The 20064-nt window shown below is 41.0% G+C and overlaps 1 protein-coding gene across 4 annotated transcripts in view; it reads left to right on the top strand.

Annotated features, from left to right (window-relative positions):
* The window catches only part of LOC132827671 (uncharacterized), a 54883-nt gene that overhangs the window by 13290 nt on the left and 21529 nt on the right, over nucleotides 1-20064 (top strand). For all 4 annotated transcript variants that reach the window (XM_060844310.1, XM_060844308.1, XM_060844309.1 and 1 more), the window contains exon 3: nucleotides 19873-19966. In XM_060844310.1, the coding sequence (XP_060700293.1) occupies nucleotides 19873-19966 (94 nt within the window). The remainder of the gene's footprint in view (nucleotides 1-19872; nucleotides 19967-20064) is intronic.

The following is a 20064-nucleotide window of genomic DNA, read 5'->3' as shown; positions in this document are numbered from 1 at the left end:
TAACCTTGCCCTAGCTTAGAGAATGGTTACATGTATCTTTGGGAAGATTTAAAGTAATTTTTTTCTCACTTCATTTAGCATATGCAATTCTCCTTTTTGACTGGGGATTTAATCTGCCATAGACCTCTGTCAAAGATATTTTTGGTAATAAATAATTGTTTTCTGATTTTCGTCTTTCCATTTTTGCTCTGTGTTAGGCTTGCCTTCCTTGGGAGAATCCTGGATTTTGTTGAGTGTCTATCGTGGACAATTCACAGGACTCTGCATTAGGAATTGTGGGTTCAAAGCTGCATTTTAAAAGATCAGTTCTTGGCATGGTGTGTTGGAACATCAAACTACTGTAATGAATTTTGAACTTGTACAGTACTTCAAGTACATCATGTGGTTGGGAAACAAAAACATTTGCTGAGCAAGTTTGCTTTAGATTTTGAGACTAAATATTGTTAATGAACATAAGAGTCTTGGTATCAGACTTAGTATCACCCTGCTGACTGCTGTCTCCTGCTGTTTTAGCATTCATTCATTAGTCTCTTGTGAAATCGCTTCTTTGTTCTCCTCTGGTGTGTTTATCTGAACTCCAGCTTCTGTTGTTGTATAACAGGCACACTGTGTACTCTGTATTTTTCCTGGTTCCTCAGATTTTAACAACTCAGACTTCATTAAACAAAATTACATTTTCATTTAAATGCATAGAGCTAGACTGACAAGGGATTCTTCCCATTTCTCACTCCAGTTAAGCAAAGTAATCAACCTATTTGGGTTTCCTGTGAGCTTTGTTCTTGACAAGCACGGGTTCAGAGTAATTTGACAAGAGTCTGCCTAAGCATAATGCTTTGATTTCTCCCTGCTTAAAAACTAAAATGGAACATGAGGAATTGCTCAATTGTTTTAGTATTTGGTTTTAATACTTTTGTTTAAGATGCGCTTGTAGGGAATACAACAGACTTTACTCTGCATCTATCTCACGTTGTACCAAAGCTTCCAACTGCCTTATGCTGACGAGGTCTTGTAATGGAAAACTTCCTCCACTTGATGTTTTTCATGGTGGAAAGGTATTAGTGCACAGTTTTCCCATCTGCTTAACTTACAATCTTTTTAAAACCCAATATGGATCACCCAGTTAGTGCTATGTGATTTGATTTTGTCTTTTTCAGCCTTGTTAACTTGAGTTTTTATTTTTAGATTAGATTAGATTAGATTTACAGTGTGGAAACAGGCCCTTCGGCCCAACAAGTCCACACCGACCCGCCGAAGCGAAACCCACCCATACCCCTACATTACCCCTTACCTAACACTACGTGGTTGGTATTCCACTGTTTACCAGTTCTGTAGTCCCCACCCAAATATGTAAATTCTTTTCAGTTATCAGGTTGAATAGCAAGTTCCTTCATGCCTGACTTCATTTCAAATAGCTCCGAGCAGTTCACTTCAATTGTATTATTGACGTGGAGGATAATTGGACCAGGGCATACGCACACTATTCACTTCTCACTTATAAGCCCAAGTGCAAGAAACTAGACAAAACAATTGCAGGGGCCATGGCTGATACTTTTGCATCTTCGTTAGCCACAAATGAGGTCCCGGCAAACAGGAGGATAGCAAATGTATCATTATTCAAGAAGTGCAGCAAAGAGAAGTCTCTTGCAGCGTTCTTGGAGAAATTTGGTCAGGACCAGACTTATCCACCTTCATACATTCTAATACATCCAACACTACCTCTACTGTGATGTGGACTGTCCCCAAGCTATCACCACTAACTTTCCCAAGTCTCCGTGTCTTTCTCCACAGTAAACACTAAGGAGAACCTTATCCATCTCCTGTGGTTCAACGCAGACACATCCATTTTGGTCCTTGAGAGGCCCTGTTCTCTCTCTGGTTATTTTTTCTCCTTTTTTTAATATACTTGAAGAACCTCTTTGATTCACTCTAATCTTCTCAGCCAAGGCTATCTAGTGCCCCCTAGGAACCGTAGACCAGAAAGCTTAACACCTGTGGTGGGTAAGTTGCTTGAGAAGATTGAGAGATAAGATATATATGCATTTAGAAAGACAGGGTTTGATTTAAGTAGTCAGCATGGCTTTGAGTGGGAGATCATGCCTCACAAATTTGTTTGAAGCGACCAGGAGCGTTGACAAGGACAGAGTGGTAGACATAGTCAATGTGGAGAAAATGAGGACTGCAGATGCTGGAGCTCTTAGCCCCCTTCGGCCACAAGCCTCATTCCCAATGAAAAGCTTATGCTTGAAACATTGACTGCCCTGCTCCTCCCAGATACTGCCTGACTGGCTGTGCTTTTCCTGCACCTCACTCATAGTCTATATGGATTTCAGTAAAGGCTTTGATAAGGTTCCATGTGGTAGGCTGCTCTGGAAGGTTTGATCGCGTGGAATCTGGGGTGAAGTAGCAAATTGGATACACAATTGGCTTGATGGTAGGAAGCAGAGGGTAATGTTGGAATGATGCTTGCCAGACTGGAGGCCTCTGACTAGTGGAGTGCCCCAGGGGTTGATCCTGGCCCATTATTGTTTGTTATCTATATCAATGATTTGGATGAGAATGTACAAGGCATGATTAAGTTTGCAAATGACACTAAAATAGACAGAGGTAAAAACAATGACTGCAGATGCTGGAAACCAGATTCTGGATTAGTGGTGCTGGAAGAGCACAGCAGTTCAGGCACCATTCAAGGAGCAGCGAAATCGACGTTTCGGGCAAAAGCCCTTCATCAGGAATAAATGCAGACAGCCTGAAGTGTGGAGAGAGATGCTAGAGGGGGATGGGGAGAAAGTAGCATAGAGTACAATAGGTGAGTGGGGGAGGGGATGAAGGTGATAGGTCAGGGAGGAAAGGGTGAAGTGGATAGGTGGAAAAGGAGATAGGCAGGTAGGACAAGTCCGGACATGTTATGGGGACAGTGCTGAGCTGGAAGTTTGGAATAGGGTGAGGTGGAGGAAGGGGAAATGAGGAAACTGTTGAAGTACACATTGATGCCCTGGGGTTGAAGTGTTCCGAGGTGGAAAATGAGGCGTTCTTCCTCCAGGCGTCTGGTGGTGAGGGAGCGGCGGTGAAGGAGGCCCAGGACCTCCATGTCCTCGGCAGAGTGGGAGGGGGAGTTGAAATGTTGGGCCATGGGGTGGTGTGGTTGATTGGTGCGGGTGTCCCGGCAATGTTCCCTAAACCAATGTAGAGGAGACTGCATCGGGAGCAATGGATACAATAAATGATATTAGTGGATGTGCAGGTAAAACTTTGGATGTGGAAGGCTCCTTTTGGGCCTTGGATAGAGGTGTGGGCACAGGTTTTACAGTTCCTGCGGTGGTAGGGGAAGGTGCCAGGATGGGAAGGTGGGTTGTAGGGGTACATGGACCTGTCCAGGTAGTCACGGAGAGAATGGTTTTTGCGGAATTTCCCTTCCCACGTGGTTAAAGATGCTCTCCAACGCATCTCGTCCACATCCCGCACCTCCACCCTCCAACCCCACCCCTCCAACCGTAACAAGGACAGAACGCCCCGGTGCTCACCTTCCACCCTATCAACCTTCGCATAAACCAAATCATCCGCCGACATTTCCGCCACCTCCAAAAAGACCCCACCACCAGGGATATATTTCCCTCCCCACCCCTTTCCGCCTTCCGCAAAGACCGTTCCCTCCGTGACTACCTGGTCAGTTCCACGCCCCCCTACAACTGGACCCTCCCACCCTGGCACCTTCCCCTGCCACCACAGGAACTGTGAAACCTGCGCCCACACCTCCTCCCTCACCTGTATCCAAGGCCCTAAAAGAGTCTTCCACATCCAAAGTTCTACCTGCACATCCACTAATATCATTTATTGTATCCGTTGCTCCAGATGCGCTCTCCTCTACATTAGGGAGACTGGGCGCCTACTAGCAGAGTGCTTTAGGGAACATCTCCAGGACACCTGCACCAATCAACCACACCGCCCCGTGGCCCAACATTTCAACTCCTCTTCCCACTCTGCCGAGACATGGAGGTCCTGGGCCTCCTTCACCGCCGCTCCCTCATCACCAGATGCCTGGAGGAAGAACGCTCATCTTCCACCTCGAAACACTTCAACCCCAGGGCTTCATCCGTTTCCTCATTTTTCCCTTCCCCCACCTCACACTAGTTCCAAACTTCCAGCTCAGCACTGTCCCCATGACTTGTCCTACCTGCCTATCTCCTTTTCCACCTATCCACTCCACCCACCCACCCCGACCTATCACCTTCATCCTCTCCCCCACTCACCTATTGTACTCTCCCCACCCCACCCTCCTCTAGCTTATCTCTTCATGCTTCAGGCTCTCTGTCTTTATTCCTGATGAAGGGCTTTTGCCCGAAACATCGATTTCGCTGCTCCTTGGATGCTGCCTGAACTGCTGTGCTCTTCCAGCACCACTAATCCAGAAACTAAAATAGACAGTATCATGGATAGTGGAGAAGGTTATCAAAAATTGCAGCAGGACCTTGATCAGCTCGGGAAGTGACCAAGAAATGGCAAATGGAGTTTAATATAGATAAGTGTGAGGTCCTGCATTTTGGAAAGTCGCACCAAGGCAGTAGTTTCATGATGAATGGTGCAGCCTTAAGAGTGTAGTGGAACAGAGGGATCTTAGAGTTCAGGTTCATAGTTCTCTGAAAGTGAAATCACAGGTAGACAGGACAGTGAAGAAGGCTTTTTAAACACTGAGTATAGAAGTTGGGAAGTTATGTTGGAGTTGTACAGGGTATTGGTGAGGCCACACTTGCAGTATTTTGTTCAGTTTTGGTCACCTTGATAAAGGACAAATGTTATTAAACTGGATAGAGTGCAGAAGAAACTTACAAGGATGTTGCCAAGACTCAATGGCCTGAGTTATAGGGAGAGGTTGGACAAGCTAGGACTTTTTTTCTTTGGATCAGAGGAGACTAAGGGGGAGATCTTAAGAGAAGCTTATAAGACCTTGAAGCGGCATGGATAGGGTGAATGCACTCAGTCTTTTTCCCAAGGTTGGGGACTCGAGGAAGAGAGGGTATTAGTTTAAGGTTGGAAGGCAAAGAATAAAAGGGAACCTGAGGGGCAACTTTTTTTAATACAGAAGGTGGTACGCATAGCAGAAGTGGTTGAGGTGGGTACATTAACAACATTTAAAAGGCATTTGACAAATACATGGATAAGAAAGGATTAGAAGGATATGGGGCAAATGCAGGGAAATAGGGTTAATGTGGACAGACATTTTGGTCAGTATAGGCCAAAGGGCCTGTCTCCGTGCTGTAGGATTCTGACTGTAAGAGATTTCTGTCTGCAGAGGACCTGGAGCCCCTATAGGGAAACACTCATGCATTGAGACCAGATAGATTAGTGGGCAATAATATTATGAGTCTAATATTAATAACTTGGATGTGGCATTGCAAGAAGTTCACAATGCACCTTCAAATACTAGTTCCCACCAAATGGATGTCTTGTCTTGCAAACTGTTCAATACCTCTATAACTCACTAACTATTAATCTCTGTTAATCACAATTCCTTCATAAGTTCAGAGCTTCACCTCATGCTTTCAAATATTCGCCAGCGATGTTATGACACATCTCTGGAGCAGGTGGGACTTGAACCTGAGTCTCCTGGCTCAGATAGGGAAACTGTGACTGCACCACAAGAGAATCATTCTCTCTCATCACCACCTATGCTGTAAATCTCACGTTTGCATCTTGCACTTTGTACACTGCCAGTTATTAAACATGCCTTATTGTTAAAGCTTTTGATCAAAGTAATTTGATCATTCCTTGTATATCTTGGTGTTGAAGAGTACTTCATAACACTCCAATAAAGCTTCTTGGGGTGTTTCTTAATTATGTCAAACATACAAGCACAGAGCAGGAGTAGGCCATTCAGTGTCTCGAGCCTGCTTCGCCATTCATAAGCTCATGGCTCATCTCATTGTAAGCTCAAATCTGCATTCCTGTCTAACCCTGATAACCTTTCACCGCCTTGTTTAACAAAAGTCTACCTACCCCATAAAAATATTCAAAGATTCTACTTCCAACACAGGTTCAGGATGAGATTTCTAAAGACTCATGACTGTATGTGAGACATTTCACCTCACCTCTGTTTTAAATGGGTGACCTTTGATTTTTCAACTGTAGCCTCTTGCACAGGTTTCATTCAGAAAAGATCCTCTCAACATTCAATCTGTGAGGTACCCTCAAAATCTTCTGTTTCAGTTAAGTTGCTATTTGTTCCATGTAATAGTCTGCTAAACCTTCTCTGAATTGCTTTCGAAGTATTTGCACATTTTCTTCAATAAGACCTACTGGAGTAAACAGCACTCCAGATGTGGTCTCACCAGTACACTGTATAATCGAAGTATAGCCTCTCTACTTTTATGATCACTTCCACTTGCAATAAATACTTGCTGTACCTGCATATTAACTGAACCTAGTGTTGTGGACAAGGACATACATTCCTCTATATCTCAGCTGTGCAATCTCTTTTATTGTTAATTTTTTTTTCTGCGTTACTAAAAAAGAAAATTTCATAATTTGACTTTTCTTTTCCATTGGCCACAACATTTGTGCAGACACTTAACATAGCTATATCATTTGGTAGCCTTCTTAGGTCCTCGGTTTACTTTACTTTCCGATTTGTTTCATTAACAAATTTGCCGTTCTCGCTTTCTGCCGTTTCATCCGAGTAATTTATACAAAGTGTAAACAGTTGAAGTCCCAGCATCAATCGCATTGATGCATTACTTGTTACATATTGCCAACCAAACACAACTCACTCACACCTACTGTCTGCTTCCTGTAGGCCAGCCATCTTCTGTCCTCTAATCTGTTATTCCCCCTACACCATGAGCTTTTCTTTTCTGCAGTGATCTTTGTGGCACTTTATCAAATGCCATCTCAATCTAAGTACAGAACATCTATCAGTTTCCCCTTCATCCACAGCATGTGTTACTGTCTCAAAGAAGTATTGTTGCCAATTTTGGGGATGACACAAAAATAGGGAGGACAAATGTTGAGCTGACAGAATTTGCAGATGACTGTAGCAGATTAAGCAAGTGGGCAAAAATCTGGCTGCTTGAATATAATGTGTGAAATTTTGAAGTTATGCAGGAAGAATAGAAGATCTGAATATTAATTAAATAGAGGAAGGCTGCAGAAAACTATGAAAAAGAGAGAATTGGGGCTTCTAATCCATGAATCTCAAATAATTAGTATCCAAGTTCAGCAGATACAGGGGAAAGCAAAGGATTGTTAGCCTTGATTTCAAAGGGAATGGGTCATGAACATAGAAAAGTTTACTAAAACTGTATCAGGCATTACTTAGACTGCAGCTGGAATACTGTGAATGGCTTCGGGGGCCCCCATTTAAGGAAAGATGTACAGGCGTTGGAGGTAGTCCAGAGAAGCTTCATTGTCTGATACCAGATATGGAGGGATTGTCTTATGAAGAGAAGTCCTGTACTCATTGGAATGTAGAAAAATGAGTGACACTTGTAATAATACATATCGGATTCTTAGGGGGTTTGACAAGGTACATGCGGTAAGGTTGATTCCTCTTGTGGGAGAGTTGAAAACCAAAGGGCATAATCTCCGAATACCCATCATACATTTAAGACAGATGAAGAGTTTCTTCTCTTGGAGTAATAAATCTGTGGAATTCTCTATTGTGGAGAGTTGTCGAGACTGGGTTAAGTAAGGCTGAGGTAGACAGATTTTTAATCAGTAAGGGAAAAGGCAGGAAAGTGGAGTTGAAGATTCACAGATCAACTGTGATCACATTGAATGCCCACTTTTGTTCCTACGCCTTACGATCTTAAGTCTAAAGAATTGGTCAAAAATGACTTCCCGTCCACAAAGACATGTTGACTCTGACTCTGCCTAATTCACTTGAACTAATCCAAGTGTCTTGCTCTAACGCCTTTAAAAGCAGCTTGTAATATTTTCTCTATGACAATGTCATGTTAACTGGACTGTAACTTCCTACTTTCTGTCTTCCCTATTTGCATAATTAAATTTTTGCTATTTTCAATCTGTTGGGATTTTTATAAAGCTCAAAACTAATGCATCAATTATCTCATTTTATAAATACAAACTATATAAAAACAAGTAGTATTTATTACTGGGAAAAGTGAGGACTGCAGATGCTGAAGATCAGAGTCGAGTGTTCAGTGCTGATAAAGCACATCAGGTCAGGCAACATCCGAGGACCAGGAGAATCGACATTTCGGGCATAAGCTCTTCATCATGAAGGGCTTATGCCTAAAACGTCGTTGTATTTTTTTTTTCACCTGCTCCTCTGCTGTCTGACCTGCTGTGCTTTTCTAGCACCACACTCTCAACTGTTTTCATGACTGCCACAACATTTAAAAATGTTGCATTATTGGTACAGTTCCCTTTACAGGGTGGAATGATGCATGCAGCAATTGGATAACGGGCATGCTAATCATTTACTGAGGAGACTGTGCATTATAACAGATGTCAAATTGGTGATACAAATGAGAATTAAGTTTAAATATCCAAGAAATGCTTTGCTTAAAAAGAAAACTGACATTTCATGATCTGTTATTTATTTTTAAAAGTGTCAATTTTTCCATCATCCTACAAAACATAACTCCCCATACAAAAATTGTGGAAACCTTAAAACTTTACAAAAAGCTAACCACTACCAAGTGGAAGGTGAGATAGCTGTGAAATGGTATGGATGAAAATTTTATGATTAAGAGATATTAGAAATACAGATTTTACTTAGTTATGCTAAGAACTAAAACCAAAACCCCCAAAGAGCATCTCACCCTGTTATCTATCGAAAGTGTGAAAAGTGGAATAACCAGCTTTTTAGCAACTTCTAGTGGTTAAATAAAATAAATCCCTGACACTCACTCCAGAATCAACAAGTACTAATTTTTATTTATCTAACAGTGAACAAATTATCTAAACTATTAACAAATCGAATAAATCCTTTCTAACAACTATTCCTGAATAAAACAAGATTCTAATGGCGTGCTGTTCCAATAAATATAAGTCCCATTAATATAACAAAAATAGAAATTATAGCAGGTTACATGTCTTCTAGAATGTTCTGTCCCTTTTTCCGTTGTTTCTTTGGTCAGAATGCCTTCTCTGTTGTTTCTTCTGTCAGGAACTCCTCTGTCATTGGGACTGTTGTTATTTAGGTGATGCTTTCCCTAATAAATAGATGACTGTGAGAACCAGTCTTGAGAACTAAGGGCTGTTAGCTGTGGTGGATGGCGGCTTGCTCTGGGGTCTTTGTCCAACTGCCCCTTCCTTGATGACATGTCAATATTTCTTACAATAAGATTGGTCTGTTGACTTGGTTTAAAAACTGATGCTTAGCCTGTAACTGTATGGCATTTCAATACAAATGTTTCAGTTCAGACTCTCTGTATCCTTGCAAACTCGAGCGTCTGCTCACAAATCCATTTTACTATCTAAGCACAGAGAAAGCACCAATTTTTAAAGGAACCATGCAATACTTTCCCCATTTTACAGAAACCAAATTCTAACGTCCTGCCTTCCAGTCTACAATTACTCTACCCAACTTCTCAGAGGCAGATGAGATGTATCTGAGATTACTGAGGAAAATTGCAGATGCAGTAGTACGGACCTTCAAATCATCTTGGGGCTAGTGCTGGAAGACTGGAAAATTGCAAATGTTACATCCTTATTCAAAAAAAGGATATGGAAATCTCCAGTAACTACATTAATGTTTATGGTGGGAATGAAAAAATCAACAATGACTGGACAAATGAATTGATTGCAAATTATGTTTAACTAATTTGACTAACTAGTTTTTTTGATGAGCTACTAGGGATGATTGATGAAGATAAATACAATTAATGTGGAATACATTGACTTCCAAAAGATTTGTGATAAAATGCTGCACAACATCTGTTTGTCAGCAAAATTGAATCCTGTTAAATGAAAGCGTCAGTGGCAGCGTGGATAAAAAGGTGGCTAATTGACAGCAAAACAGAACATTTGTGAACAGTTATAAAATCAAATGCTGGCAATAGTCAGTGGATAAAGCAGCATTTGTGGAGAGAAATAAAATAAATATTTTACAGTTTTCATGAGGGGTTTCAACCTGAATTGTTAACACGTACTGTCCCTCTTTCCTCACTCTCTCTTCTCACAATATGCAGATGCTATTAGACTTTTTAGTATTTCCAGAAGTTATTTTTATTCCAGATTTTCAATATATGCAGTATTTTGCTTTCATCGTGGATAGAATAGTTTATTTTTGAGGGCTGGAGGAGGTATTTAGTGGGGTGTTTCCAAGGCTAGATGTTTTACTCATTACTAATTACCTAAACTTGTGCGCACACTCATTTGAAGATGATGTAAGGTTTAGAAGGATTCTGATGATAAGTAAGGTGGACAGTGATAGGTTTCAAGAGAATGTAGACAGACTAGAATTGGCAGGCATGGAGGAATGTACAAAGTGATAAATTTCTGTAGAAAGTGTAAGGAGAGCAGCTCAAAGGGAAGGGTATAATTTTACGGCTGTCCAGGAATAGAGGGCCTAGGGATATAATTGCATAAATTGTTAAAGGTTAGGTGGTAGGATGAAAAAGCTGCTAATATGGAGTTTTGTATTTTACATATACAAGTGGACAGTACTAAATTTAAGGAAGTTATGGTGAAATTCAATCAAACACCGGTGGGGACTCGACTGGATTATTGTATCCAATTCTGTGTACCGCACTTTAGGAAGGATCTGAAGGCATTGGAGAGATTGCAGAAAAGATTCATGAGAATTGTTCTGGGAATGAAAGCCTTCAGTTATGTGGATAGATATGCTGGGACTAGTGTCCTTCTAAAAAAGATGTTTGAGAGGAAACTGGATATATATATTCAAAATTGAGAGATTGAACAGCTTTGGGAGATAGCAACAGGTTAAAGGACTTTGTAGGGGAAGATTTGGAGAGTGGTTTGCAAGGATAGTTGGGTCAAGTATTGAATTTTTGAGCAGAGTGGTGATAATGCCAAGTTGAAAGGAGAAAGAGACCATACCTGAATACAAATAAGCTTTGTAATATTGGCTAACATGAGTCCTAAGAGAGAATCTGTTCTGATGAAGAGTCACTTGGTTTTGAAACAATTAATTCTGCAGTCTTCCCACCAATTCTACCAGACCTGTTGAGTTTCACCAGCACTTTGTTTCTGTTTCAGATCTCCAGCACCTGTAGTTCTTTGTTTTATGTTATTAACCCAAGAGAATGTTGGGTGAGCACCAGTTTAGAATCAGAGTATCAGTGGTGTATCTCATGGACAAATTAAATTACAAAGGGCATGAAGGGAGATACGAACGAAGCAACAGAGATAAGAGTTCTGGGCTAGGGCAGTGAGTCTATTATAAAAAATTTGTTTAACTTCATGGGAGGCAAGACACAAAAGCAGCGGTTTGGGATTGTAATGAAATTGCAAAGAATTTCATGAGCCCTTTGCATTTTTTTTGGAGGTAGTAATGGAAGGGAGAGGTGTTTAAGAAGAATTTAAAAAGAGAAACTGGGGTTATTTTGTGTTACCGTGGCACTTGTATCAAGGAAGGTAAGGTGTGTTGAATGGGGAATAAGGGTTACTTTCACTTGAATTGCAGTCTGACTGTCCTCCAATGCAAAATGGTAGTGAAATTGTTTAAAGTCTGCTCAGTCACATTTTCTGTGTCAACATTACTTTTATTTTGTGTTGGTGGGTTATGTAGGGGATTCATGAACGAATAGATAGTCCTTGACATCCAGTAGCCACTCTGGTTTGTTGCGATGGTTCAAATGCAGATGGGTTGACTGGACTGCCATGACATTAAGGTATAATGACTATTATGGACCAGGCTAGACCCCCTCAGAACATTTCAAGGAAGTAGCCTGGGCCCTAACATTGCTCATTGTTTTAAGCAGGTGTAAAATGGATATTCCAAGAATTATGCAGCTGGCACAACCACTTAGGTTTAAACAAAACAGAATTTAGTTGCAAGATTACCGAATGAAACAAATAAAAGCAAATCAAATGTAGAATAACCTAATCTGTTGGATTTTCAGACAGATTATCTGAACTTAATGATGCTATTCCAAATTCCTGCAACATTCCCCATAAGCATCCCTTGGCACAAAAGGTAAAATCAAATGCAGGTCTTACAGGAGAGGTTCAGCAAGGAATACCTTCTATGTAGTTGTTTCTTTGACCAGCCTCAAAACTGACTGCTTTCTCTGAACAGCCAGACTAGACCAAACCAAAGAGAAGCTGAACTGGAAGAACTGGCCACTCCCCTTTCAGTGTACGTGTTTTTTTTAAAACTTGAAAGCCTTTTTCCTGAGGTAGTATCTGTTGGATGTAATCAAATTGGCCCTAAAACTCATCCAAGCCAGACCTATCAGCAACTCTGCCTTTTATGACACTTTTGGGAAAAAAAAAGAGGACCACATAACCTTGTTAAAGGAGCAGCATCGTCACATGACTAAAACCAGAAATTAACCTGAGCGTGGATGTTTAAGGAATGAAATTCCATCTTAAGGTATCCTCAGAGTTGAAAGCAGTATCCTCAAGTGACCAGAGTGCACTGAATAGTACTATGGGAAATCAGCAATCCTTGCTATGTCATTTATTCTGTCCATTTGCCAATATCTGATAAGAGGTATGGAAGTGTGAGCCCGAGTAGACACCAAGAAGGAGGCAGAGAGTTGGTCACGATAATCAAGAATTCAGTTAATGTCATAATTAAGGAGGTTGGTGCAGAAAAATTGGGTAGAGTAAAAGTAAAATGGAGATGCTTAAATGATTAATCAGTGAAGCTTTGAAAGGAACGGAAAATATCGTTTTCTGAACTGATTTCTTATAATCCCTGTGTACTCATGTGGTGAGGGTATCAGTACAAAATAACTGAAATTGGGTACTAATCTCCGCTGTTTTCAAGGTATCCTGGTACAACCTAATTGCTTGTTTTCCATCAATAAATGTAACCTTGTTGAATCATTCATAGATAATCTATCATAAGTATTGCATTTTCTAAATATAAGGAAGATAAATGGAAGAGAATTAATGAAATTAGATTATGCAAAAAGACTAATAGTAATTTCATTCTCTTTCGAACTTTAACGATGCTGTTTTTCTAATCTAAAGGGAAGTATTTCCTGAGTAAGATATTGTAAAATGGATGAGTTCTGGAATTTAGCAGTCACGTCTCATCCATTAGACCCTTTCATCAATACTTTAGCTGATTCTTCAGCCTTCAAGCTATCTTTTATATTTCCCTCCTTTTGAAGCATGTTTCCTCTGGATTTTATGATAAACCTATTCCATATGATCAGCATGATTCCAGTGAAAAAGAAACTGAGTATATATTGAATAATTTAATGTTGCAACATTGAAAGAGAGGAAGCATTTTCATGTTTGTACTAATTCTAGAAATCGAACAGTTCTGATGTAAAACGCGATGAGGCTGACATTACTATGTCCATAAATCTGCTCCTTCTTTTCCATTTAAATGAAACTGTGAAGATTTGTATCTTTTCGTAATGCCTGTAGTTGAACCACAGAGACATTAACCTCCTTAACCCTATTTCATGTTAATTTCCTTACTGCTAAAAATCTCTGGTACACAAAGAAAAGATCTTCTCCTTTCCATGATTATGTCAAGTCATCTGTGAAAAGAGTTGGCCTTTAGGTTGCATCCCTTGATCAAGGATGTTGAATTCGAGGTCTGTTCTTGATAGCCAAGATAATATTGTTTCCAAACCTCTGCATGCCTCACACCCTTAGTAATCTTAAAAGAGGTAAGAGAAAGATGTGCTGCTCCTGTGAGTGGTCTAAATAGTCTGTCCACTCAAAACAGGGCAAGGTACAATTGGTGCTTGTGTTCTGTTTATCGTGTGCCTTCTCTACAGCCAGTGAACACAATGTCACCGGATCCCTTTCTTCAGCAGCTCCGTCAGCCTGAAATACAAGCTTGATTTATTGGAAGCTAGTCTCACTTCTTTCCTTGTCACTTTTATGGATCAATGACTAGTTGAGACCAGAGACTATTGCATCTTTAAAGGGAAATAAGGACAAAACGTTGAAACGTGGGATTATTGAGGGAGGGGGAGCATTATGAAGTCATTGGTTTGGATCAATGTACCAAAAATCTGATTCATATCAAATGGGGCAATTTTTACATTCTGCGTTATGGTTCTAAGGCATTATTCATTTATGACTAAAGCAGACTCGAAATTGAAAAATAGTGGCCTATTTTGATGTGTGTTTCCTTCAGTAAATTCCGAGAGGATAGTTGTCATATTTGTTGTTGTTTTGTTTGTTATAGGTTGTAGAAAAAAATGTAAACTGGTGACATTTGAAGCAACTGTTTATTTATTCATTTATAGGATATGAGCATGGCTGATGTTTATTGCTCATCCCTAATTGTACTTGGAAAAAGTGTAAGTGAGCCACCTTATAGAAACCACTGCAGTCCATGTGGTACAGATACAACATGTGCTGTTAGTAAGTTCTAGCATTTTGATCCAGCACAGATAAAAGAACTGTGATGTGATTCCAAGTCAGGATGGCATGTGATTTAGAGGAAAGCGTGTAGTTGCTTTCCTATGCATCTCTCGGCCGCCTTCTAGAAAGCAGAACATCAGTTTGGAAAATGCTGCTAGAGAACTCTTAACGAGTTATTACATTGCATTGTATAGATGGTACCGGTGTGTGCCGGCGGTGACCAGGATGAAATGAAGTGCTGATCAAGCAGGCTGTTTTGGTGATGAGCTTTTTGAATGTTGTTGGAGCTGCATTCATCTAGGCAAGTGGAAAGTATTCTATTACACACCTGACTTGTTCCTTGTATGTGATGGATGGGCTTTGGGAGGTCAAGAGGAGAGTTACTCATCATATAACTTCCAGTCTCTAACCTGTTTCTGTAGCCACAGTATCTACATGGATGGTCTGGTTCAACTCCTGGTCAATAGTAACCTGCAGGATGTTGTGGGTTGGGATGGTACAGGTATCCCCCACTATCCGGAAGCAGAACATTCCTATGAAATCTTTCGTAAGCTGAAAAGACTTAAAGTGAAGAAGCATTATGGGAAAGGCAAAAACAAAAATCCTCTTCGGTTAGCAAAAACAGGTACTAACATAGGTCTTTCATAAAAGTGAATTTTCGAAAGGCGGAGGTTACCTACAATGCTGTTGAGTGGTGAGGAGCAAGTATTAGATTGTTTGTTTCTTGTTGGAAGTGGCCTGAATGTTATCCAGCTATTGCTGCATGCAGGCACAGACTGTATCAGCATATGAGGAGGTGCAGCTGGTACAGAACATTGTGCTTTCATGACCTTATGATGAAGGAAAGATCATTGATGAAGCACTTGAAGATGGTTCAGGACCCTGAGGACCTCCTGTAGCCCTGAGCTAAGGCTGAGATTTGGACCTTCAGCAGCCACAACAATTTTCTTTTGTGCCAGGTATGACTACACTGTGGAATTTTTCCCTGATTCCCATTGACTTCAATTTTGATTGGGCTTTTAGGTGTCACATGCAGTCAGATTCTGCCTTGATGGCAAGGACAATTGCTTTCACTGCCCTTCTGCATTCAATTTTTTTATTCCTATTTGGACCGAGGCTGAAATTAATCCTCCAGTCAAGTGATCCTTGATGAGGAAAGAAACTAGTTCGCAATCTGTTGGAAGGAGCATTTGGAACTTTGGAAAATATATTTGGGCATTTTTAAAAAATGTTTGAAACCTTGGTTAGGATGTTTCTGTTGTAATGGATATGAGTCCTTTTATTTTTCACACCCATCCAAGTCTTTTAGTAAAGCACCTTGTTAAATTTCAGACAAAATGGTTTGTGTGTTTTTCTCTAGGCACCAAATGTAATTGGTTTGCTGCTGTGATGCTGTTACAATTAAAGCGGAGGTCTAATGTTTCAACTTATAGTAGATTTGTCATGTTTTAGGAATGCTGCAATGAAATGTGTTGTTGAAATATCACACACCCAAATCTTAATGCCGGTGAAAAGCATTTAACTGCAGAGGAGAGGGTGTTAACTTCCTGCAAAGTGTTTTTGATTTATAGGCTTTTCCTTTAGTTGGCATCTTTTTTGACATGAATGGGGGCATGAAGGCAGTTACAGCTGCTCAACAGATGTCACATAACTTGTATGATTTTCTGCAGGATCCTCAGTCAGATCAAATAGAGATATACAGCACAGAAGCGGACCCTTCGGTCCAACTCGTCCATGCTGACCAGATATACCAATCCAGTCTAGTCCCACCTGCCAATACCCAGCTCATACCTCTCCAAACCCTTCCTATTCATATACCCTTTCAGATGCCTTTTAGATGTTGCAATTATACTAGATTCCACCACTTCCTCTGGCAGCACATTCCATACACATACCATCCTCTGAGCGAAAAGGTTGCCCCTTAGGACCCTTTTTATATCCTTGTCCTCTCACCCTAAACCTATGTCCTCTAGTTCTGGAGTCTCGTTTCTCTCTCTTTCTCTCTTTTCCCCCCCACCCCCCCCTTTCAGGATAAGCACATGGATGATGATGGGATAGTGTAAGGGGACGAGCTGAGAATAGTTCACAGGTCGGCGCTACATCAAGGCCGAAGGACCTGTTCTGCTCTGTATTGTCCTGTGTTCTATATTCCATATCTTCCAAATCCTTTTCCACAGTAGTTACTGATGCAAAATGCTCATTTAGTATCTCTCCCATCTCCTGCAGCTCCACACAAAGGCCGCCTTGCTGATGGTTGAGGGAACCTATTCTCTCCCTAGTTACCCTTTTGTCCTTAAATGTATTTATAAAAATCCACTGGATTCTCCTTAACCCTATTTGCCAAAGCTATCTCATGTCCCCTTTTTGCCCTCCTGATTTCCCTCTTAAGTATACTCCTACTGCCTTTATACTCTTCTAAGGATTCACTCGATCTATCCTGTCTATACTTTACATATGCTTCCTTCTCTTTCTTAACCAAACCCTCAATTCCTTTTGTCATCCAGCATTCCCTACACCTACCAGCCTTTGCTTACACCCTAACAGGAATATACTGTCTCTGGACTCTTGTTATCTTATTTCTGAAGGCTTCCCATCTTCCAGCTCTCTCTTTACCTGTGAATATCTGCCCCCAGTCAACTAATGAAAGCTCTTGCCTAATACAGTCATAATTTGCCTTTCTCCAATTTAGAACTTCAACTATTCGATCTGGTCAGTCCTTTTCCATCACTATTTTAAAAGGAATAGAATTATGGTCGCTGGCCCCAAAGTGCTCCCCCACTGACAGCTCAGTCACCTGCCATGTCTTATTTCCCAAGAGTGGTCAAGTTTTGCAACTTCTCTAGCAGGTGCATCCACATATTAAATCATAAAATTTACTTGTACACACTTAACAAATTCCTCTCCATCTAAACCAGTATATGTTTCGAAAGTTAAAATCCCCTACCCTAACCACTCCAATATTCTTACGGATAACTGAGATCTCCTTACAGATTTGTTTCTTAATTTCCCGCTGACTGTTAGAGGGTCTATAATACTATCTCAATAAGGTGATCATCGCTTTCGTATTTCTCAGTTCCACCCAAATAACTTGGATGTATTTCCAGGAATATCCTTCCTCAGTGCAACTGTAATGCTATCCTTTATCAAAAACGCTGCTCCCTCTCCCCTCTCGACTCCCTGTCTATCATTCCTGTAGCGTGTGCGCCCTGGAACATAAATCTGCCAGTCCTGTCCATCCCTGAGCCACGTTTCTGTAATTGCTATGATATCCTAGTCCCATGTTCCTAACCATGCCCTGAGTTCATTTGCCTTCCCTGTTAGGCCTCTTGCATTGAAATGAATGCAGTTTAATTTATCAGTCCTACCTTGTTCTCTGCTTTGTTTCTGCCTGCCCTGTTTGACTTGCTGCTTTTCTCAACTGTATCAGTCTCAGATTGATCTCTTTCCTCACGATCTGTCTAGGTCCCACCCCCCATCTTAATAGTTTAAATCATTCTGAGCAGCTGTAGCAAATCTCTCTGTCAGACATTAGTCCACTTCAAATTCAGGTGCAGTCTGCCCTCCTTGTACAGGTCTTATCTACCCCAGAAGAGATTCCAATGATCCAAAAATGTGAATCCTTCTCCCATACACCAGCTCCTCAGCCATGCATTCATCTGCTCTATCCTCCTATTCCTACCCTCACTAGCCCGTAGCACTGGGAGTAATCCAGATATTACTACTCTCAAGGACCTCCTTTTTAAATTCCTGCCTCTCTCTATATTCTCCCTTCAGAATCTCCTCCTTTTCTCTTCCTATGTCACTGGTTCCAGTGTGCACAATGACCTCCTGCTGCTCCCTGTCCCCCTTGAGAACGTACTGCACCCTCTCTGAGACATCCTTGCACCAGGGAGGCAATACACCATTCTGATATTTCGCTGCTGGCTACAGAAACATCTGTCCGTGCCTCGGACTAGAGATTCCCCTTATGCAATTAATCTCCTGGAACCCAACAAATCTAACTGCATTAGAGCCAGTTTCGATATCAGAAACTTGGCTGTTTGTGCTGCATTCCCCTGAGAATCCATCATTCCCTAAATTTTCCAAAACCGCATACTTGTTTGAAATGGGGAGAGCCACAGGAGACCCCTGCACTTCCTGCCTACATCTCTTACCTTTCCTGGAATTAAACCATCTATGTGACTGTATCTGTGGCTTTTCTCCCTTCCTACAACTGCCATCTATCACATGCCCTTGGTCTTGTAAATTCCTCACTGCCTCTAACTGTCGCCCAACCAATCCATTCGATCTGATAGGATTTGGAACTAATGGCATTCATTGCAGATATACTCCTCAGTAACCCATATACTCTCCCTAAACTCCAACATCCAACAAGCAGAGGGTATCACTCTACTAAGGGACATTTTTGCGTCTTCCAATCTGCAGACCTAGAAAACAGCACCGTCTTATTCCTCAACAAAACACTGCTCCAGGCTAAATTAATATTTATAGCTTATATTTTTAAGTTTAATTAAAAGATCTATCTCAATAAAACATACTATCAAGAAAGAACCCACTCTACTCACTACTGCAGACCTACAGCAAGGCCAACTTAAAAGTATTCACCATCTGTTTCTGTGCTGTGACCTCTCCCTAATAGGTTCCTCCAAGATCAGTTGTTAATTTCACTGTTTGTTAATTTTCCTAGACGCACTCTGATGTCCAACGATGATACATGAATTCAACTGCAGAGGCATAACTGTGCTGGTTCACTGTGTCAGTTAGCAGTGTGAATTTCCATCCCTCTCTCTCTTGCCCCCCCTCGCCCTACACACTCTTGCCCCGTCCTCCCCCTCCCCCTCCCCCTCCCCCTCCCCGTGTCTGTCTGTTTCTTTCTTTCTTTCACTCACACTCACTCACTCAACTCACTCTCCCTCCCTCCCTCCCTCCTCCACTGATCTCACCATGTACTTCCTTTTGTCTGTTCCTCTCCCTTTTAAAACTGCTGTTGGTTTGACATTTTTGGAACTTTTGGAGAGAAAAAAAACAATACAACAACATGTAAAACAGTAATTGCTGCTCCTGGAATTCAAGGAAATCATCTCCAACACCTAAAATACTTCAAAAAAGGAGCAGCTTGTTACAGCCAGAAATTTTTCCTGTCCTCCATCTCAAGCTGAAATCATGCACTAAGAGTTTATAAGATCCCTTTTTTCCCTCCTTGACTATATATGGAATCAAGCCTTGCCTTGCATTCCATGAATTCCAAAGAATCAGTAATATGGGTGCTTTGACTGAAGAAGTCGAGTTGTGCTGTCCTGTAAGATTTTACCTGGCTTAAATTTGTTTTGATTTTTGTGAAATGTTTTCTATTTTGCAACAGCCTTTCTGACATTGACCTTGTTTCTGCAGCTCTGCTCCATGTGTGAGAAAACCGGTGCCACTTTAGGCTGCTACATTAAAGGCTGCCCCCTTAAGTACCACTATGCCTGTGCTGTAGATAGTAGTGAGTATCTCTTCAGTTATTTTTGATTAGTGATTGTTCTATAACTAGAGACGAAGTACTTGAATTCAACAATTTTGTCCTCTGCAAGTAAAAGTCTC

Source organism: Hemiscyllium ocellatum, chromosome 25 (genome assembly GCF_020745735.1).
Source record: "Hemiscyllium ocellatum isolate sHemOce1 chromosome 25, sHemOce1.pat.X.cur, whole genome shotgun sequence".
NCBI lineage: Eukaryota > Metazoa > Chordata > Chondrichthyes > Orectolobiformes > Hemiscylliidae > Hemiscyllium > Hemiscyllium ocellatum.
This window is presented reverse-complemented; position numbering and strand designations above follow the sequence as displayed.